Genomic DNA, 23,446 nt, shown 5'->3' on the forward strand with positions numbered 1-23,446 from the left:
TCTCTAAGTTTAGGCCATCCCTAAAATTTACCACCTGTGAATCTAACCCAGCAGAGAGGGAAACAGGCAATCTAAATAAATACCAAGTAAAACAATTTCTACAACTGTCAGAAAATGTTATTTTCAACACATACCTGCTCTTTACTTAGAAAGGGGAGGAAAAAAAGATGGGGGGTAGGGAGAAGAAAGATAAGAAAGGAACCAAGAGTGGTTGAGTTTCTGTACTATGCCAGGCTTGGCCAAGCATTTTCCATATCCATACCTCACAACAACCTAATTGTCAGAGGTATCACTCGCTCCAGTATTATACAAGAGGAAATTAAGGCTTGAAAAGGCAAAGTAATCTGCTGATCACAAAATGACTAAGTGGACAATGTAGACTCAAACCCACGGTGGCATCCAAACTCTCAGTATTTCACCACAGTATGACAAAAACAAAAAGCACTCCCCACCCACTTTGTTTCTGGAGGCTGACTCTGCCAGGTATTGGGAGACACTCTGGTTCTAAAATTATTCTTCTCTAGCATGTGGGGTAAGTCAAGTGGGTCTAAAAGTTCTAGGTGCTTTTTATTTCAATCTTAGTCACTGAGATTCTCACAAACACAGGTTCCTTTGTAAAAGGAAAAGTTGTCCTGTAAGTGCAAAGCCATTTGAGCAGAAGGAAGAAAAATCAATATACCTTATAATTTGCAAATAGTCTTGAAAGTTAGTGGCAGTTGAGCAGTTACTCGGCATTCTAAAGTTCACTAAACATAGAAACTGGAGAAGGAAATGGCAACCCACTCCAGTATTCTTGCCTGGAGAATTCCATGGATAGAGGAGCCTGGTGGGCTGCAGCCCATGGAGTCACAAGATGTCGGACACGACTAAGCGACTAACACACACGCACATAGAAGTTATATGACATGAATGCTACTTGTATTCACATCCAGTACTATACTTCTTTGTATTCCATCATCAGCTCTATAAAATGCAGAGAATGTACCTTCAACTATTATTATAGTACTCAAGAGGGAGAAGCTGATCTATTGTTTTATTGTGAATACAAGACCATTTCCAATCACATTCATAGGCAATCCAGAAGGTTTCTAAACATTTTTATGTTTACCTAAGTTTTTTTCCCAGCACCATTAAAAATGTCTATTTAAATATTAGCTACAATGGAGGAGCCTCAAGAGGAAAAAAAATACAAGCCAAGAAGCTTTTGTGAGGACTATACAATCAGGGACTGGGTCTCTGCAGAGCTGCTTCTACTTCTTTTAAAATACTATATGTGTATTTTCTCAAAACAGGTATTTGTATACCAAATCATGATCTCTTAAAGGCTGGCCTGAAAAGAAACTTCATCTCAAGAAATGGATCCAATGAAAATGAGAATATGTCCTACAGTCACCAACTCCCTTACCCATTCCCCGTAAGATTTATGCATAGTTTAGGAAAGTGTTTATCTCCCCTTTTATCTTAGACACAGTCTATTTAATACAGTTTACTTAACCAACTGACTAAACTGACTACAGCTGTGCAGGTCCACTAATATACAAATATTTTCAACAGTAAATACTACAGTTCTAAATGACTGCGGTTGGCTGCGTTAGGGAGAAACCACAGACACCAAGGGCCCACTATAAGTTATACACAGGTTTTCAACTGCACGAAAAGTCGGCACCCCTAAGCCCCTTGTTGTTCAAGGGTCAACTGTATCTGAGTCTGAATAAAGCCTACAGTTAACAGACTTCTGAGTACAGATATCTGAGACCCCCACTAAAACAAGATATTCCAAAAATATTATTTCCAAAAGAACCTTACCACTGCAGGAAATCAAATCAAGAGGGACTACAGTTCTGGCAAGGGTATTCCAAATACTTCAAACACTGTCAAGCAATTCTGTGTCATTAGTAAGCTAATATCACTGAGCAGCCACAATGTATTATAAAGCAGTTCCACATGCATACTTTTACTTGTGCCAAATCCCTGCTATGTTTCATATTCTTTATCTAATTTCATCATCAGAGCAACCCAATAATATAGGCTACTTCTGTCTACATTTTATAAATGAAGAACTGAAATTCAGAAAAGCATTCCTCTCCATTAGGGCATTCCTCTAATGCCCTCCCCTAATGTCTCAGGCATTTTTCTAACATTACATTTGTCAAACCACATTATAATTATCTGTTTATGTGTCCCTTTGAGGGCAGGAGTTGTTTTTTTATTTACCTATATCTCACGACTCCAAAACAGTGACTGGCACACAGTACACAAACTATAATATCTGCCAAATAAATGAACAAAGGAATTAATTTGACCAAGGTGATAAGAGTTGGAATTCAAAGTCATGTCTTCTAGTCCCAATACTCAAGCTCCTCGAACAATAAACAAGAAATTTTGGGGTAAATGACCCTATACACAGATTCCAAGGGCAAGAGTCCACACCCTTTGTAATACTATCATTGTACACATAAAATGCCCAGATTCTATCTTTCTAGTAAGTTACTTGTAACTAGTGATTGTGCAATAACTTAAAAACTACAGCATCTCCGACTTCTTTTAATGTTAACTTTTAAGACTATTTAGAGCATCCACAGATTGCAATAATTGTTGCAAATAGCAACACCAAAAAGAGGACATTACATGTAAAAAAGACCATACAATTCCATCTACTTGATGTGTAGTGCTGCAGACATACATAACTTTTAAATAGAGTTCTTGCTCTTTGTCCCAAAGACTTGTTACCTCCACAGTCATGGATGCGTAAGAAATCAGCCTTGATTAGCTAAAGGCTTGCAGAGCTTCTTCTGCATGTTAGGATAACTATGTTTTAACAACACTCTGTTCCCCCATCACTATTGAGAAGGTTATAGTTTCTCCCTAGGAAAAGAACCTGAGACCATTTTGACACTATGTAGCAGGATCTGTCTTCAGCAGCTCTTAAACAGGGAGCTCCTCACCAAAAGGTGTTAGGAAACTAACACCACAGGCATGAGGGAATCTCTGTCTGTCAGTTGTGACAGATCAGGTTCCAGGGAACCAAACAGCATGCACAAGTCATGAAAGCAGGATTTCCACTCAGTTACCTGCAGTACAGAAACTAGGAAGGGGATCTATTAATAACTTCTAAGGCAAAAATTGTTTTCAAAAAAATGTAGCATATAAAAAGGAATAAGGGAATGAAGCTCAGAATAAGAGAATTGCTCAGAATAAAACGGTATGCACATGTATAACCAAAAAATTTATTTTCACAAAAAACTAGTTTAAGTTTCAGGCTACTTTTTACAACAGATTTTAAAGGTCTGAATTCTTTAAAAGAGTTATCGATATTTAAATTGTTTTGTCAGACTCAACATGAAAAAATATGCACTGAATCTTAATCAGGTGTATGAACAGCCTTACGGTTAATGTCAGATGTGTGAACTTAGGAAAGGTACTAGTACAAATACAGACTGACTTATTTTATCATGCTGCTATCCAGATTTTGCATTTCTGATCACATCTCAAAATTAGGGCTGAAAGTTAGGTCATAATATAAAGGTAGCAACTTTCTCCAAGACTGTTCATCTCTGTTACTTATATAATGGAAAATGCTCCAGGACTTTGGAGACAAATCTATGTTCAAATTCTGGTACTATCATTATTAGCAGTTTGAACTTGAGCAAATTACTATGAAATGGAGTATTTCCTGTCACATCAAACAAGAATGTCATAGCCATCAGGGATTCTGGCCCTCCAAATGTGAATTTCTGAGTCCAGGAAGAACAATGCCTGCTATCAGGAGCCATCAACCACTCCCCATTGTGAGCACTGGCCCCAGACAGCTGAGATGCATATGAAAGGAATGATTTCAATAAGTCCAGACTCTTGCATCTTCCCATATATAGAAAAGCATTAAATTCCTTAACTTGAGTTTTTTGGTCTTCCTTCATTAACAATAATCTTTTGATGTTTAGACTACCTGCTCCTTGTTAAGAGCTTCTATATAACCTGACTCCCCCCGGCCTAAAAATTCCCCCCAAATAAAACATAAGTCTCACCTTCTAGGTTGTGACTATTTTTTGTAGGTCGACATTACTCAAACATCCTAAATCTCCATTTCCCCATCTGTACTAGACATGATAAAGCATATTAAAATACTGAAGAAATGGAACTACTGTTATATTTAGAAATAGTACTGAACTCACTTTTAAGAATCTAAGATAAAAACCTAACCCACTGTCACTTAAATCTCTTCATCCAAGGTCAATACTGCATCAGAGAGAGGATGACCAGTAGAAAGAAAACACTGAGAAAAATTAAAAGTAATATTCACCTCCTTATCTGCCATTATTCTTACTTCATCCAGGGTCTCTCTGCCATCTGGAAAGCCTTCTTTTTCAAGGTCAAAAGTTTCAGGAGAACTTAGTTGTGTTTCTGCAATTTAAAAAATCAAAACTTCATTAATTTTCATTTTGTATTTTCATAGTTAAAAGAAAACACTTATTTCCTTAGGCTTAGAGTATGATAATACTGCAGTAGCAATATAAATCAAGCTTGTTTCTTCTTAAAACTTTACTGAGGGCTTCCTTGCTGGCTCAGCAGTAAAGAATCCAGATGATAAAGCAGCAGACATGGGTTGGATCCCTGGTCTGGGAAGATTCCACACACCATGGAACAACAAAGTCCATGTGCCACAATTGTAGAGCCTGTGCTTCAGAGCCCGGGAGCGGCAGCTACTGAGCCCACATGCCACAGCTGCTGAAGCCCTGCACTCTGTTGATCCCGTGCTCCACAAGAGCAGCCAGAGCAATGAGAAACCTACACATCACAACTAGAGAGTACCCCCCACTCACCACAGTAGAGAAAAAGCCCACACAGCAACGAAGACCCAGCACAGTCAAAACTAAAGAAAATTTTTTTTAAATTTTTAACGCTGATCTCCATTTTTAAAAAAAGAACTTTACTGAAGCATAACTTATATACAACAGAATTCACCAATTTTCAGTGTACAGTAAGTTTTGACAAATGCATACAATGTATACACGGCATCTTTATATCACATAATTATAATCATTTATATTTGACAAATGCATACAATGTATACATGGCATCATTTATATCACATAACCACAATCAAGATATAAAATATTTCAAGCACCCTCAAAAGTTCTTATGTACCCCTCTGCAGTCAATCCTCCTCTCACTTGACTCCTTGCAATGATCAATCTACTTTATGTTCCTACAGTTTTGCCTTTTCTAGAAAGTCATATAAATGAAATAACACAGCGTGTCATGTTCTGTGTCTGATTTCTTTCTTCTAGCATGGGTTTGAGAAGCATTCATGTTGTTACATATATCAGTAGTTGATTGCTTTTTACTGCTTAATAGTATTCCACTGTATGGATATATCACAATTTGTTTATCCATTCATCTGTTAATCCATTTGGCTTCTTTTCCAGCAGAGTTCTGGCTTTAAAGTATATTTACACATTTAAAACAAAATATTGCCAATGCTAATTCTGAGGCTAAAGGGATGATTAGAGAAGATATAAAAATTGGGAGCAGAAATACAAATACATTCTCAAAGGTATGCCTTTCTTTAATTATTCTTTAAGCAGCATCTATTAATTCAACATTAATGCAACACATGTTTATGAAAGAAGTTCCAGGTACTGTACAGGCCACTAGCAATAACAAGTTCTGGGTTGGCCAAAAGGTTTCGTTTTTTTCTGTACAATGGCTCTACTAGCACTTGGTTGTCTTTAACTTCATTTCAAACAATTTTATTAGATTGTATTCTGACAGCTGTTATATCAGCATGCATTTTTTAAAAACCTATCAAAACTGGTGGGTTTTGTGTAGCCATTTTAGTATTGTAGATGGAAGAAAAAAACCATTATCAGCATATCATGCTTTATTATTTCAAGAAAGGTAAAAATGCACCTGAAACAAAAAAAAATTTGTGCAGTATATGGTGAAGGTGCTGTGACTGATCAAATGTGTCAAAAGCGGTTTGCAAAATTTTGTGCAGAAGATTTCTCACTGGACAATGCTCCACAGTCAGGTCAACCAGTTAAAGTTGACAGCAATCAAATCAAGACATTAACTGAGAATAATCAACATTAACCACATAGGAGGAAGCCGACACACTCAAAATATCCAAATCAAGTGTTGAAAAAAATTTGCACCAGTTTGGTTATGTTAATAGCTTTGATGTTTGGGTGCCACATAAATTAAGCAGAAAAAACATTCCTGACCATACTTCCACGTGCAATTCTCTACTTAATTGTAACGAAAACATGATGTTTTTTAAAGCAAGTTGTGACGGGCAGTGAAAAGTACAGACTGTACAATGATGTGGAATGGAAGAGATCATGAGGCAAGTGAGAAGAACCATCACCAACCACACCAAAGGCTGATCATCCAATGAAGGTGATGCTGTATATATAATGGGATTGGAAGGGAGCCCTCTATTACAAGGTCCTTCTGGAAAGCTAAGGGATTAATTCCAACAAGTACTACTCCCAATTAGACCAACTGAAAGCAGTACTCAATGAAAAAGGTCCAGAATTAGTCAAAAGAAAATACATAATCTTCCATCAAGATAATGCATGATGCAAATTTCTTTGATGACCAGGCAAAAACTGCTATATCCTGGCTAGGAAGTTCATTCTGCTGTATTCACCAAAAGTTGTATCTTCAGATGTATGTTTATTTTGGTCTCTACAAAATTCTCTTAATGGAAAAAAACTTCCTTTCCCTGGAAGACTGTAAAAGGCACCTGGAACAGTTCTTTGCTTAAAAAAAAAATAAAAAGTTTTGGGAAAATGGAATTATGAAGTTGCCTGGAAAATGGCAGAAGGTAGTGGAACAAAACAATGAATACACTGTTCTATAAAGTTCTTGGTGAAAATAAAAAATGTGTCTTTTATTTTTACTTTAAAAACTGAAGGAACTTTTTGGCCAACCCAGTAAGATGGGGACCCCCTCATGCTCTGGTTCAGGGGTCTGCAACTAGTTCATAGGTCAAGTAGAGCCAGTTGCCTGTTTTTGAAAATAAAGTTTTAATGGGACACAGCCACATTCATTCTTCTTTATACTGTCTATGATTGCTTTCAAGTTAAAATAGCAGAGTAATTTCAAGTACTTTGTATGGCCCACAAAGCCTAAAATACTTATTATCTAGTCTTTTTATATTCGATTGGTACAAAAGTAATTTTGGTTTTTTACTGTTGAAATTTGCTGTTTGATATTAGAATACATTCTTAAATAAATGCAGTTATGTTATACATCATTTTAATGTGCATTTCTCATTTTATGTTTTTTTGCTAATGACTTATTACTTGCTATTTATTTTATATTTATTTTAGACTAGGGAAATGATGTTAGACAAAAAGCAAATTTGAGCAATTTTCTTATTCAAGTTCAAAATGGGTTGTAAAGCAGCAGAGACAACTTGCAACATCAGCAACACACTTGGCCCAGGAACTGCTAATGAACGTAGAGTGCAGTGGCTGTTCAAGAAGCCTCGCAAAGAATACAAGAGCCCTAGAGACAAGCACAGTGGCCAGCCAACAGAAGTTGACAATGACCAACTGAGAGCAATCACTGAAGCTGATCCTCTTACAACTCCACAAGAGGTTGCTAATTGGAAAGGTGAAAAAAACTCAGAAAGTGAGTGCCCCTTGAGCTGACCACAAGTCAAAACAATCGTCATTTTGAAGTGTCTTCTTCTCTTATTCTATGCAACAAAAATGAACCATTTTCTAGATCAGCTTGTGACATGTGATGACCAAAAGTGGATTTTATATGACAACTGGAGACAACCAGCTCAGAGGCTGGACGGAGAAGATCCAAAGCACTTCCCTAACCCAAACCTGCACCAATAAAGGTCATGATCACTGTTTGGCGGTCTGCTGCCTGATTCACTACAACTTTCTGAATCCCAGCCAAACCATTACATCTGAGAAGTATGCTCAGCAAATCAATGAGATGCACCAAAAACAGCAACGCCCACAGCGAGCATTGGTCAAAAGAAAGGGCCTAATTCCTCTGTACAACGTCCAACTGCACATTGCACAACCAATGCTTCAAAAGTTGACCAAATTGGGGTACAAAGTTTTGCCTCATCTATATTCACCTGATTTTTTTCCGCCAATGACTACCACTTCTTCAACCATCTTGATCGATACCTTTTTGCAGGGAAAGTGCTTCCACAACCAGCAGGAGGCAGAAAATGCTTTCTAAGAGTTCACTGAATTCCAAAACACAGATTTTTATGCTACAGGAATAAACAAACTTATTTCTAGTTGGCAAAATATGTTGACTGTAACAGTTCCTATTTTGATTAATTAATGTGTTTGAGCCTAGTGATAATGATTTAAAATTCACAGTCTGAAACCGCAATTATATTTGTACCAACTTAATAGAAAGTTTGTCAACCTCTGGTCTAGACATCTATCACTTGATATAAGAACAGAAACAATATTTCAAAAGATGACAATGAGTCCAGAAAGGAAATTTATCTGAGAACACAATCCAGTAAGTTTTCTGTTATCTACACTATACACACTATACATCTAACTGGTATTTCTGTGCTTCACAAATACAATGAGCAGCCAATGCTGAGTAAATAGTATACTTAAAGGTACTGAGGTAGCTTCTCAATCATCAAAGAATGATTATATACATTTCTAGTGTTAACCATACTTTAATACATTGTAATTTTTTTGAAACTGGTTACACACACAGATTTCACCACCTTGTTGGAAAAAGACTTAGAGTGTATAAACTTCAAAATCTTCTCTATCAAGCTCTCCTGAGAGACATTTTCAAAAATGACATTTAATCTGTAGAAAATAAAAGAGTTGCTCACTGCTTGTACTACTGTAACAATAAAAGTCTTTCATTAAGCTTTCTGTAAATGGCTGAAACATTTAACTATGTATTCAATGATAGTGACAAATTAAGAGGACATTAGCTTCATAGAAATAAATAATGTGAGCATCATGCACAATATGGGCATGATGTTGTAAATCCTGCTTCTTCACTAAGATGATGTTATAATTTGAGTATCAGACCCCGGGAACTATAAGCAATTTGAGACAAAACAAAATAGGTAAGATGGACTACTATACTAATCTGTGTTTCACTCATTTAGGACAAATTTTTATACATAGCTTCTAAATTATGTATTTTATTTTTATTGAAGTATAGTTGATTTACCAGTTGTGTTCATTTCTGTTGTACAGCAAAGTGATTCAGTTATACATATATATACATGTCAATTTTACTTCTTTTCCATTATGGTTTATCACAGGAAATGAAATATAGTTCTATGTGCTATACAGAAGAACCTTATTTTTTATCCATTCTGTATATAACAGTTTGCATTTGTTAACCTAAGCCTCCTACTCATCCCTCCCCCACTCCCTCTTGGCAACCAAAAGTTTGTTCTCTAGGTCTGTGAGTCTGTTTCTATTTCATAGGTAGGTTTACTTGTGTCATATTTTAGATCCACATATAAGTGATACCATACAGTATTTATCTTTCTAACTCAGATGTCACTTTGTATGATAATCTCTACTTTCATCCATGTTGCTGCAAATAGCATTATGTCATTCTTTTTTATGGCTGAGTAATATTCCATTGTGTGTGTGTGTGTGTGTGTGTGTGTGTGTGTGTGTGTGTGTGTACACACACATACACCACATCTTCTTTCTCTATTCATCTGTTGATAGACATTTAGGGTGCTTCCATGTCTTGGCTATTGTAAACAGCGCTGTTATGAACAGTGCTGCATTTTTTTAAATTACATCAATAGTTTTGTCTGGATATATGCCCAGGAATGGGACTGCTGAATCATATGGTAATTCTTAAGTTTTTTGAGAAAACTCCATAGTGTTTTCCATTATGGTTGTACTAACTTACATTCCCAGTGTAGGAGGGTTCCCTTTTCTCTGAACCCTCTCCGGCATTTTGTTATTTGTAGACTTTTTAATGATGGCCATTCTGACCAGTGTGAGGTCAATGGTACCTCACTGAAGTTTTGATTTGCATTTCTCTAATAATTAGCAATGTTGAGCATGTTTTCATGTTGGCCATCTGTATCTCTTCTTTGGAGAAATGTCTATTTAGGTCTCCTGCCCATTTTTTGATTAGGTTGTTTGTTTTTGTTGTTGAGGTATATGAACTGTTTGTCTATTTTGGAAATTAAATCCTGTTGGTTGTATCATTTGCAAATATTTTCTCCCACTCATTTGGTTACCTTTTGCTTTGTTTATGGTTTCCTTTACTATGTAAGAGCTTGTAAGTCTTATTAGGTCCCATTTGTTTATTTTTGTTTTTGTTTCTATTGCTTTGGGGGGCTGACCTAAGAAAGCATTGATACAATTTATATCAGAGAATACTTTGCCTGTGATCTCTTCTAGGAATTTTATGGTGTCTTATGTTTAAGTCTTTAAGTCACTAAATTATAGAGACTCCGTCTAGCTCCATGAAGAAGTAGTTATACTTTCTTAGCAAAAGAACAATAATGTTAGGGAAACCTTTTACCTAACTCATTTAGAAGTGGCTTATATCAATGAACAATTGGAGTTAATTAGCAGGTTAATGACAGCAAATCATGATCACAAAAGTTATACAACCACAGTGATGAAGGGCTTGCTTTTTCCTCATTAACTTTCCTCTCATTAGGGATTTCAATATTATTGTATTTGCAGGTTCCTCCTGCAAGATCCCAGGGTGATGTCACATGGCATCATCCTTAACTTACTGCTTCTCTCTGGATGACACAGGTCAAGAGGCCTAGATGGAGAGGGAGCATTTTCATTTTTTTCACAAAAATAACACCGTATTCCTGAGAGCTTCTGCCAAAATCATGGCACTTGGTAGTGACATCATTAGACAATAATTCACATAAACTTCAAATAATAAAGAAACCACTTTCAACAAAAATGACACAGTTAAACTTTAAAAATAAGTAAAGAAAGACTTTTACAATATGCTGCCAAATGTTTAAACTTTGGCAGGACTTTCCTAGACTAATGTGTAAATTAAGTATGAGTCTCTATGGGAAAAAACTTGAAAGAAACCAAAATAAGAAAACTACGAGTCTCTCTGACTCCAAAAGGTCATATGCAACCTTAGATGTGACTTAAGGTAACATCTGTCCAATTCTCACTGTCCAAAGAGTTTAAACGTTAAGAGGGAGTTACTCACATGAATGAGGCTACTGATAAGTTATATATTAGCCCTCACTTTTAAGAAAAGCCAAATATATATATATATATATATATATATATATATATATAAGCTAAAACAAATTCCTTAGAAAGTAGTGATTCATATCACAAAATAATTCTTCATATGATACAATGATTCAACTCAAGAGTTCACTTAGATAATGGATATCTTAGTTCATTTTAAATTACTTTGTATATCAAAACCTTTTCAGAAGCAACTTTCAATTAACATCTTCTCAAACCTTAAACAAAGTACATGGGTATTTTCGTCATTATTATTAACAAAAGCAAAGTACAATACTTAACCAGGTTAAGTATCTATTTGGAGATTAAAAATAAGTCAATGACAGAACTGTGCACAAAATTCAATTTCTGAACTCCCTATGCAATAGACTCCATGAATGGCAATGTAAAACTAACCAGTAAAAGCCTTGGGGGGGGAAACTGCTTAATGACAGGCAAATTTGAGGACAACCCACTTTGAGAACCCATAAACCAAACCATAAAGTCCTCTTGGCTCTGAATGTAGAGTTAAATGCTCCAAAGGCTTTGCTGCCATCTCTGATGACACCAGTAAGTAAATAAGCAAACAAAAGAGCCATATTAATTTCAAACTATCTCTAAGGAGAGAAAAGGTGAGATGCAGAACCAATGTCCATCAAAAAAAGTGTTATGTATATATATGTGTTGTATGAACACATACACACATCAATCACACATAAACCTCCTAAGAGTGGGTTGGAAAAGTCAGAAAAATTAATAGACACAAAAAGGTAGGGACCAGAAACTAGTAAAAATACAGTGGGGTACTTACCAGGACACACGGTGATTTCCTCTGCAGAACTCTTTGGCATAAAGGCTGAGCTTCTCTTACTGGTCAAAGCAGCAACACTGAAAAAAGAATCAAACCCTACGTGAATTCCCAGTAAAATAAATCAGAACACAGGACCAAAAGCAATGGTTAGTCTTTCACAAAGCCACAGGTAATCTGATACCTGCTGTCCAATACCACAAAAGCACAACAGGGAAGCAAGGAATCAGCAGTGAAAACTCCAAGTCCAAAATAGGGAAAATGAATATGCTTACAACTTTGGTTTCAGGGAAATCATTGAATGAAAAGAATCCCATTTTGGAGTCTTCACAAAGGAAGGCTGAAGGGTAAGGACTCTCCATGGAACCACAGAAGACCAAAAAAAAAAAGTCTATTCCAATATAAGGATGTCAAAATTGTTTTACAGTCTCCATCTCAGCCTTCTGAAAGCTAGGGTTTTGTAAACTCATAAGAGAAGATATGAAGATTCTTCTGACACAATAGCTTTTCCCTCACCTTGCAGTTTAATTTCTTATTTATCTCAAGATGTGGCTCTACAAGCAACAAAAATAAGATACAATTCCAAACTGCCTACAGCAAAAATCTGTCCAACCAAGTTAAGTATCTCTTCTGAGGAAAACATAATTATGAAAGGCTACCCTCATCCAATCTTCTGGTTTACCCTGACTGCTCATGGAGTGCAATCTTTTCCTGATATAGGAGCACACGGCTGAGAGATCTGAGCATCTGAGCTAGCCCCCTCATGCTTCACAGAGCTTTACAATTAGTTTAATCAAGTATTCAAGAGAATGCTTAAAAACATAAATCCTCACATCAACCAAGAACCACAGAGAGGAGAGAATAACCACCACTGATTCATGATAAATAACTAAATCCTGATAAGAAACCACAAGTGATTTCTCCCTCTAAATAAAACATCTCAGAGCATTTGTTATAAACCTAAGCAAGATACAGTTTATTCTGCATGTAATATTAGAGCTCTATTCAAAGGGTCCATCACAAAACAATTTGCTGACATTTATTAAATGGGTTAATCAATTTGAAGTCAAACCACATTGCCTGCAATTCCAACTCTCTCCTGGTGACAAAGCGTATAATCATTTATTAAAACCTACATCTGCTCTGCAGAAGGCTCACCACAACAAAGCAGAGAGGCCTGCAGGAAGCAGGAGAGTACTCCAGTTAAAACCACTTCCAAAACTGTCTTAACAGCAGGAGAATCAAACCAAAGTCACATTCTTTAGCTCAGAAAGAAAACACCCAGTACTATCAACTTAACCAAAAGCCTAAGAACATCAACTTAAGTAACAGCAAATGACAATTGGGCCTCAACTTCTGTTTGGGAGATGACAGTCAGTTAACACAAAATTAAGCTCTTGAATAATCCCCAAAGGTCAACTAATGATAAAAGAGAAAAGTAATTGGATGTCTGATCTAATTAATGCAGTTTATAACCAATCAACCTTTCAGTTCAGTTTAGTTCAGTCGCTCAGTCGTGTCCGACTCTTTGTGACCCCATGAACCACAGCACGCCAGGCCTCCCTGTCCATCACCAACTCTCGGAGTCTACCCAAACCCATGTCCATCGTGTTGGTGATGCCATCCAACCATCTCATCCTCTGTCGTCCCTTCTCCTCCTGCCCTCAATCTTTCCCAGCATCAGGGTCTTTTCCGATGAGTCAGCTCTCCACATCAAGTGGCCAAAGTATTGGAGTTTCAGCTTCAACATCAGTCCCTCCAATGAACACCCAGGACTGATCTCCTTTCGGATGGACTTGGTTGGATCTCCTTACAGTCCAAGGGACTCTCAAGAGTCTGCTCTAACACCACAGTTCAAAAGTGTCAATTCTTCGGTGCTCAGCTTTCTTTACAGTCCAACTCTCACATCCATACATGACTACTGGAAAAACCATAGCCTTGACTAGATGGACCTTTGTTTGCAAAGTAATGTCTCTGCTTTTTAATATGCTGTCTAGGTTGGTCATAATTTTCCTTCCAAGGAGCAAGCGTCTTTTAATTTCATAGCTCCAATCACCATCCGCAGTGATTTTGGAGCCCAGAAAAATAAACTCAGCCACTGTTTCCCCATCTATTTGCCATGAAGTGATGAGACCGGATGCCATGATCTTCGTTTTCTGAACGCTGACCTTTAAGCCAACTTTTTCACTCTCCTCTTTCACTTTCATCAAGAGGCTCTTTAGTTCTTCTTCACTTTCTGCTTAAGGGTGGTGTTATCTGCATACCTGAGGTTATTGATATTTCTCCCAGCAATCCTGATTCCAGCGTGTGCTTCATCCAGCCCAGCGTTTCTCATGATGTACTCTGCATACAAGTTAAATAAGCACGGTGACAATTTACAGCCTTGACGTACTCCTTTTCCTCTTGTTCCATGTCCAGTTCTAACTGTTGCTTCCTGACCTGCATACAGGTTTCTCAAGAGGCAGGTCAGGTGGTCTGGTATTCCCAGCTCTTTCAGAATTTTCCACAGTTTGTTGTGATCCACACAGCCAAAGGTTTTGGCATAGTCAGTAAAGCAGAAATAGATGTTTTTCTGGAACTCTCTTGTTTTTTCTGTGATCCAGTGGATGTTGACAATTTGATCTCTGGTTCCTCTGCCTTTTCCAAAACCAGCTTGAACATCTGGAAGTTCACGGTTCATGTATTGCTAAAGCCTGGCTTGGAGAATTTTGAGCATTACTTTGCTAGCGTGTGAGATGAGTACAATTGTGAGGTAGTTTGAGCACTGCCCTTCTTTGGGATTGGAATGAAAGCTGACCTTTTCTAGTCCTGTGGCCACTGCTGAGTTTTCCAAATTTGCTGGCATACTGAGTGCAGCACTTTCACAGCATCATCTTTTAGGATTTGAAATAGCTCAACTGGAATTCCATCACCTCCACTATCTTTGTTCGTAGTGATGCTTCCTAAGGCCCACCTGACTTCACATTCCAGGATGTCCAGCTCTAGGTGAGTGTGAATGATCACACCTTCATGATTATCTGGGTCATGAAGATCTTTTTTGTACAGTTATTTTGCATATTCTTGCCATCTCTTCTTAATATCTTCTGCTTCTGTTAGGTCCATACCATTTCTGTCCTTTATTGAGCCCATCTTTGCATGAAATCAACCTTTACATATTATTCAAGTAGGAAGATTTAAGAAGGTAACCCCAATCAATCCATCCATCAAGAATAACTGAGCAGGTAATACAAATACAGCCATTTAAGGAAAGATGAGATAAAATCATACTAAAAGTGACACTGGATATGGAGTGAGGGTGATACAGATTCTGTGTGGCTTGAATAATATAAACGCTTCAAAGAGGATGTAAATCTTAAGACTTTTAAAAAGATGTATATGGTTTGGATATGTGGATAAAATAAGCATAAGCATAAGGAACAAAGGGAGAAAGGACAACAACCGTAAAGAAATCATTCTAGAGCCTTGTTATTGGCATAGGAAGCGAGTGTCATTAAGACAGTAGCAGGATGTAACCACTTTTCAGGAATAGTGTAGATGGAATTTGTGCCAAGACAGCTGTGTTAGACAAGTAAACTTCTAAGATCTCTTCCACCCTAATAAACTAGGCCTCTATGAGATGCATATTTGAGAACTGGAAGATAACAATTTCTCTTTGGCTGTGTGTATAAAAGAGCTAAAAGGTCCCTGGGAAAGCTGTTTTTATACAGTCTCATTCATGTGACGATCTTTTATTCTGGTGCTATCAGAGGAGAATTCAGACCCAGGATAATATTTAATCTTACCTCTGTGAGACAGGTACAGAATTTCCTTCTTCAGAAGTTTCTTCAACAAAGAGTCCTTGGGAAGACTGTAAAGAAAGATGTAACATCCTAAATATATAGGCACAGATGAACTGGTTTTTCTTCCTTTAAAAAAAACAATAATTGTTCAACATTAACACTCAGCACATAGTAATAAGAATAAAACATTTTACAAAAGTCAGTGAGTTTAAGTAAAAAGAACATATTCTGTGGAATCAGAACACTGGAATTTAAATCACAGGTGAATCACCTATTAACTTTTAATCCTTGATAAATAACATTTCAATCTGTTTCCTCATCTTAAAATAGTATTAAAACCTGCTTCACAGTGTTATTGTGAGAATTAAACAAGATAATATATACAATGCACTGTGTAAAACACAAGGCATATAAATATTAGTGAGTCAAATGAATTATGATTTCAGAAAAGCAATTATGAAGCTTTTGTTGTGGAAGGAAGAAATACAGAGAAAAGTTCAGCTCTCAATGGAAAGAAGTATCTCTTGGTAGAACCAAGACATAACATAGGCTATCCAAAAGAAAAAGTTATAAAGATTCTTTTCACTAAAAACCTACCATTATGGTTAATATTTAGCTACAAAAGATATCTTTTAAGAAACACGACAAATAGGGACCAGATAAGGAAAAAATTATTTTCTTTGACTATTAATAGAGTTGGTGCAAATGTTAACTCATTAAATGTAGGTGCATGGAAAAGTGTGGGAAAAGCAGCTACTGCTGACTTAGGGGTACTTCTGAGAAGTATCTGGGCTGTGAGGCTTCTTCCAACAGATATAAAGCTGAAGTTTTCAGGGTCTCCGAACAGAATATAAATAACCTAAACAAGTTAGGCACCTCTCTATCTCTCAAGTAAATGATGAAATATACTAACAAATAAGAAGAGCCTAGATGAGTCCTCAGTCAAAGAGAAGATAAAGCTGTACAATGACTGGGAATGTAGTCATGAAAAAGGAGGGTTGAACAAAACTGTCAAAAGGACTAAAATACAACAGTAATAAATACTTTATTTGTTTGAACCCAGTGGTGACAAAACACTGTTTTGTTCCTGGTATCTAAAAAACCACCAAAAGATAAATACTGACACCTGGTGTCCATTTAATAGAATTTTACTTTATTGGAATGACTAGCCAATCAAGACTTAGGCTTCAGAAACAAATAAGGCACTAACCAACAAGTTATGAGATACTGCCATCTCTACCTTAGGCTAAAGCACATCTCGATCTTTTCCAGTGTAATTTTTTTTTTAATTATTGTTACACCTATTATGTGTCAGGCCTATGCTAATCACTTTACATGTGTTATCTCCTTTAATCCTCACAAGAACCTTCTGAAGTAGAAGCTATTAAATTATTTTAAAAATGAGGAACGTGAAACTTCAACAGGTTAAATCATCTTCCCAAAATCATGGAGTTGTTCAAAGTGAAGCTTGGACTTTTCTGACTCCAAATGATCTTCTTCCTAACCATGTCAATACAGAATCCCAAACTGTCTTTATTTCAATAAATCATTTTTAATTTCTAAATTTATACCTCAAAGGCAGTGATCTAAACACAGAGGCAAAGTAAGGTTCTTCCAGAATATGAAAATAAGAGAGCAAAACAAGCAAACAAAATTTGATTAGACTATTCACAGCTAATCAAAATGAACAGAGAAGCATGACAGGAATGAAACTTTCACTAAGGAAGCTGTGGCCTAATCAAGACATTGTACTCCGCATGAACAAATATGCTAATGGAAATGGATCGTTTGCAACAAATAAAAAAGAAAAATCCAAAGACCCAGAATCAAGCAGTGGCTTCAAAACCGTGATCTGCAAGTGAAAGCACATCATCTGATCACCACAGAAATGTCCTCTGCTGTCAGGCACTAGTAACTTACTAGGTCTTTCCATAGCCTAGTTGAACCACTCCTTAAAATTTCCATTTTCTGATTATTATTTCAGCCTTCCAGATCCTTCATCCTTGAAAAACATGTGATGGTGTATTTGTATTCTGGTCAATGAAAATGTCTGTCTTCCACAATAAAGTAACAGAGATTTGGTACACATACCAGCTTGATATTTGGTTAGTCAAAGTCAGTTCTCATATTCTTACACAACCTGGGAAAGAAATCCCAGTACCTTGACTAAAAATTAAAGATCAGACCCTGAAAAGTAATGACCATATCATTATACTACCCTTCTTCTCCCTGCTGTGAAGCCATTTAGATGACCCCTCCATCTTCATTAAAATCTCTATAATTGCAGTGATGCCAGAAGCCAGTTATCATCTGATTCAAATTGCTTAGTCTATACAAAGTTTTTGCAACCTTCGTATAGACTAAGTAATTTGCCTCAAGGTGAATGTTTCTCTGAGTCCTTATTTCTGGGACTCTTGTTATCTCTATTAACCAAGGAGTCTCAAATATGGCCAGTTTCAGCAAAGTCATGCTGTTGTTCAGTCATTAGTCGTGTCCAACTCTTTGCAACCCCATGGACTGCAGCACACTAGGTTTCCCTGTCCTTCACTATCTCCCAGAGTTTGCTCAAACTCATGTCCATTGAGTCGGTGATACAAAGCCATAGAAAATGTTTAATAAGCATATAAACTCTTTCTACCCAGTTCCTGAAAGCAAAAGACCAAGATGTGAAATTACAAATGCAAGATTTTCATCATTTGCTGATAGAATTAGGATATTAATTTCTCTTTGTTTCTTAAAGATACTATTCTACATTGGCAAGACTGCAGTGAACTAGGCATTTTCATATACTGCTGGAAGGAAACAGTACCAATTTGAACAACCTTTCTTAAAAGCAATTTAGCAGTAAACAGTAGGTCTTCTTTTCTATATTCATAACTGTTTAACCCAGTATCTTTCTGGTTCCCTATCCCTAAAGACACAAATTAGTGTAATTAAACAAATAAAAGTTTTACTTAGATCTTTATCACAACTGAAATATCCCTCCATAGGAAAATAATTTAAATATTACAGTAAATTCATAAACAGCCATTAAAAATGAGATCTATAAGTAATTTTAACATCAGAAAATATTTGTATGTTAAAATACAAAAATATAGGAATATGATCTAAACTATAGGAAAAAAATAGGTATAGAAAAAAAGATGAAGGAATACATCACTGGATGGTAAGACTGTGGATACTTTCAACTTTGTTCTTTACACTTTTTGGCATTTTTCAAGTTCTAAATGATTTCTAAAATTAATGTTAATGACTAAACTGAGTATTTACTAGGTTGTCTACCTGATCTCCTTTTACTGAGGACTGTTCCTTACCCCCTTGAAAGGTAGTATAGCAGTGGGCTCATAGCCATTTGTACAATTTGGATCATGGCCCCTTTGGGCCACAGACAACTGGGCTGGGGAGGATTACTAACTCCACATGGGCTGTAAGTCATTTCCTAGATGTCTGAAGTTGAAATTTGGAGAGAATAAATCTCCTGTAACCTGTATTTACCTTTGGGAACTGTACAATCAATGTCTTCCACCTACCATGTATAGCAGAGAAGCAAAGGAAGCCAGTTTGCAGGGAGAAAAATGAAGCAGATATAACTATGAGCCAGGGATGAGTTTTCTAAACTTAGTACCTTATCTAGGCTTGGCTTACCATTCTGTTTGAGAATTTATGAGAATCTATCTTTTTTATGATCAAGTCCTCTTTTTAATTAAGCTAGCTTGATTTGGTTCTTGAAGCCAAACAGTACCAAATAATAACTATGTGTAGTATTTGGTGGCCTCTTCATGAAGTTAGAGAACTTCAACTAAAAAGCCAGCTACTAGGTTCTAATCACTTCCAGCCTAAAGGCACTAGTTTAAAACCTCAGAACCTGACACAAGTCTATGCTCTAAAACTCCAGCCCCTGGGATCTTTCAAGCTAACAACTTGAATTATAGTAAATCATTAAATATTCACTCTGTGGACTTAGTTTATTCTTTTAAGAAGAAGCATCTCTGAATCACAATGAATAAACAAAATGTTATCATAAGCATAACTTAACTTTCCTTTGAAAGAGAGGCAAATCACTGGAAGAACTGTTAAGAAAAATGCTTTATCTTTCCACACAGCTATCTTTCTACAACATGGATGAAGAAAGCTGCTAGGGAAGAAAAATTCCCATATATATTTTCAATCAATAACCTCTGGTCCCTTAGAGAAAACTACCATTTACTGAGTGGCTATTATCTCCTAAGCATTATACTAGACATTTTACATAATTCACTTTATTCATTAAAACTACTGAAAGATATGAATAACTACTTTCATTTTACAGGTGTTTTTAAATTGAAATTCAGAAGTTAAATTGCTTTCTCAACGGCAGTTACTAAAACACTAAAAATTCAAACTCCAAATCCATGCACAATGAAATTTCTCATAGCTACCATTTCTTGAACCCTTAAAAGAGATAAAAGAAAAAAACAGCATAACTGTAAAACAAAACCAAAAACTCAGAGTACAATAACAGAAACAGCAACACAAAGCAATACAGTAATAAAATATTCTATATCCTTGAAAATTAGTTTATAAAGAATTTATAATTATATTATTGTTAATACTCAGAGAAAAAAACAGAATATAAGTTTAACCTACCACATATACAAATATATATAATATAATCTAGGTATCTCAGAAAAAGACTTTATTAAAAGGCAAATGTGCCCAAATAGGGAATCGTTTTCAGTAAATTATTGAAAATCTCAAGCAAAAATCAGAAACGCAGGATTATGTGAGGTAAAAAAGTCAACTGGAAAACTACCTGCCCTTCCTATCACAGAGGACTACTTCCCCTAATACATAAAGGATGCCTACAAACCACTAAGAAAAAGACTGATATAAAAGAAAAACGCCGATAAGATGTAAACAGACAAAAAAGGAAATACAAATGGGTCTCAAGCACACATAAGAAAAGTGAAAATTAAGACTGCACTGTGATACTACTGTGTTTCATCCTCAGACTGGCAAAGATCAAGAAGTCCTGACAAAACAAAAACTCCTGACAATATGGTACTGGTAAGGGTATGGGGAAAGCTGCTACTCATACAACCTCTACAGAAGGCAATTTAGGAACAGCTATCAAAATTGTAAATACATATATACTTTGATCTACCAACTACATCAACAAGTTACCCTACAAAATCTCCCATGTAGATGAAACATCTTATGCACAAAAGTAATAATCCTCTTCCAATTAAAAAAAAATTAATAATCACTGCAGTAGTGTTTGTAATAGTAATATTTTGGAAACAACCTAAATGTCCACCAATAGGAACACTAGATACAATAAACTCATCCATACATAATGTATTACACATTCTCCCTCCAAAAGAAAAAGAAGAAATTCTTTATGTACTGTTATGGAATGATCCCATAGAGACAGTAAATGAAAAAAGCAGGGTACAGAATAATGAAGAGTACATTATCAGCTGTGTAAAAGGTGAGGAAAAGTATCCATACACATTGTTTGCACCACATGAAATCCTCAGAAGGATGCACTAGAAAACAGTAAAAAATGTTGACTCCAGGAAGGGGAACTGGTTGGCTGGGGATGGGAATAGAAGACAAACTTTATTTATATCTTTTTGAATTTTGAGTCAGTTAAACATTACTACCTATTCAAAAACTTAACTTTTTAGAAATACATATTTTAAAACAAAAAATAAACTGATACATACATCTGATACAATAATGTTTTCAAGAATGCATAAGGAGTAGGAAAAGATCTAAGATAAGCTATTAAGTAGGAGAAAGGAACAAAGTTTATATAGAAAAGTCTTCATTTTGTTGAAAAATTTAAAAGGAAAAATAACTTTATATGCATAAAAATAATGATGATTGCCTCTTGGTGCTGGTATTATGGTCAATTTTTTCTTCTTTACACTCTTCTGTACTTTCCTAATTTTTCATAGTGAGCATATATGTGTTACTTTAAAAGTCGAGAGGAGAGGGCGACACAAAAAAACAGCTAAAATAATCCTTGTTTAATCTGTGAATAAATCATCCTTAATCACAGCATCACTGACCCTTACCTGACCATGACTGGTTGTTGGTTCTTCCTCCAACAAAAGTTTCTCTTTCAAGCTTTTAATTGGACTTTCTTGGAAATCCTTGGTTTTTGAATGCCAGACAGATGCCCTAGACTCCTGCCTCTCCTCTTTGTCTTCATCTCCCACATCTTCTGAGATGCCTTCATTTTTTTCACTAGCCTGATCTCCTTGGCCACATTCATTCTGGATCAGAGAAGGAGGTCTAGGTAACACTGGTTCCCCAAAACCTTTTTTTTTTAAGAGCTGCCTCTGAGTCATTTTCAGGCTCTTTTGATAAACCTCCAACTGGCAGAGAATGACCTTGGTATACTGGTTAGGGTCTACTCCATCAGGGCAGAATGGAATACCCCAGAAGTAGTGTACAGTGCCCCCAATGTCCTGGAGACCTTTGGCATCTGCTGGGGTAGGTAGACAGTGCCTAGATGTGTCCCCCCTACCCTGGGCATCTTTGTGAAAAGCACAACCCCTCCCAGTACTTTCCTGTGGCTTCCCACACTGTGTGTGCTCAGCCAAGTGGCCAGTACATCTGTCAAAACATTTAACGTTCTCATTCTCAAACACTGGCTGGCTTGATTGGTCCCAGCTTCCTGAGCTGCCAGAGACCGGCTCCTCTTCAGTGTTTTCAGTGTGGTCCCAAGGCTCCTCTCTTTCCTCAGACTCGTTTCCCTGACTGATATGTGAGCCTTTAAACAGTGATGGAGGTACCAGCTGCCATATGCCTGTAGGTATTTGAGAAAAAGTAGGGCTAAGGACAAACCATTTTTTATTAAGAGGGTTTGGTAAGTTATCACTTATCAAGAATTACATAATGTGGGTAAAAAAGGCTCTTCTTTGGGTTTAACCAAAAGTTGGCTTCTCCTGGGAGATAAAAGTATGCTGGATATTAGTGAGATCTCAACTACTATCTGATTTAACCTCTTTAATACCACCAAAGGGATTCTGGACATTTCTGTATATCTACTCTCAGCATGATATCCCTCTGATATGGTTATGCTTGATGAGAAGAAGGAGCCAGAACAGGGAGACATGCCTTCAGTGGTCCCAGAGTCTGTGGTTTTCTGTTGGTGGGACTGTGAAGATGGTCCAGTGGCCAGAGGTCGAGATCTGGTAGCAGAAGCATCAGAAGGCCGGCAACTCTGAAACAAGTGATCCCACACCAGACCAGGTTTATTATTAAGATAGCGATACATGAAGGATCATAGGAAGTACAAAAAGAGGAGTCCACTGTCCCTAAGAGATTCTCCTCTCCAAAACGTAGATGCTCAATTCAAATAAATTCCACAATGTGTACTGCATGCCTACTATGTACAAAGCACTGTATTAGATCACTATACTAGACCTTTTTCTAATGTAGAAAGGTGAATGGCATAAAGGATGGCTCAGGATCTGCCACTGGCAAACAGCTTTCACATTTAAAATAACTTCAATTACACATATTCAAATCACAATTTAATATTATGTTTAAAATTTTAATACTGCTCATTCTGTCTCTTCATAACCCACCTCCAGTTCTCATTCCCTTTGTTCTCCCCACAATACAGGGGAAGTAAGCACCTTATTTTGCTC

The 23,446-nt window shown here is 36.6% G+C and overlaps 1 protein-coding gene across 8 annotated transcripts in view; it reads right to left on the minus strand.

Annotated features, from left to right (window-relative positions):
* The window catches only part of UIMC1 (ubiquitin interaction motif containing 1), a 121,750-nt gene that overhangs the window by 38,534 nt on the left and 59,770 nt on the right, over nucleotides 1–23,446 (minus strand). For 7 of the 8 annotated variants that reach the window (XM_043912352.1, XM_043912354.1, XM_043912351.1 and 4 more), the window contains exons 5-9: nucleotides 22,911–23,016; nucleotides 21,863–22,599; nucleotides 15,804–15,868; nucleotides 12,025–12,101; nucleotides 4,301–4,401 (exon numbers count right to left, since the gene is read on the minus strand). In XM_043912352.1, coding sequence (XP_043768287.1) covers nucleotides 4,301–4,401; nucleotides 12,025–12,101; nucleotides 15,804–15,868; nucleotides 21,863–22,599; nucleotides 22,911–23,016 — 1,086 coding nt within the window. The remainder of the gene's footprint in view (nucleotides 1–4,300; nucleotides 4,402–12,024; nucleotides 12,102–15,803; nucleotides 15,869–21,862; nucleotides 22,600–22,910; nucleotides 23,017–23,446) is intronic. The other variant, XM_043912356.1, reaches the window with a different exon arrangement.

Source organism: Cervus elaphus, chromosome 9 (assembly GCF_910594005.1).
Source record: "Cervus elaphus chromosome 9, mCerEla1.1, whole genome shotgun sequence".
Taxonomy (NCBI): Eukaryota; Metazoa; Chordata; class Mammalia; order Artiodactyla; family Cervidae; genus Cervus; species Cervus elaphus.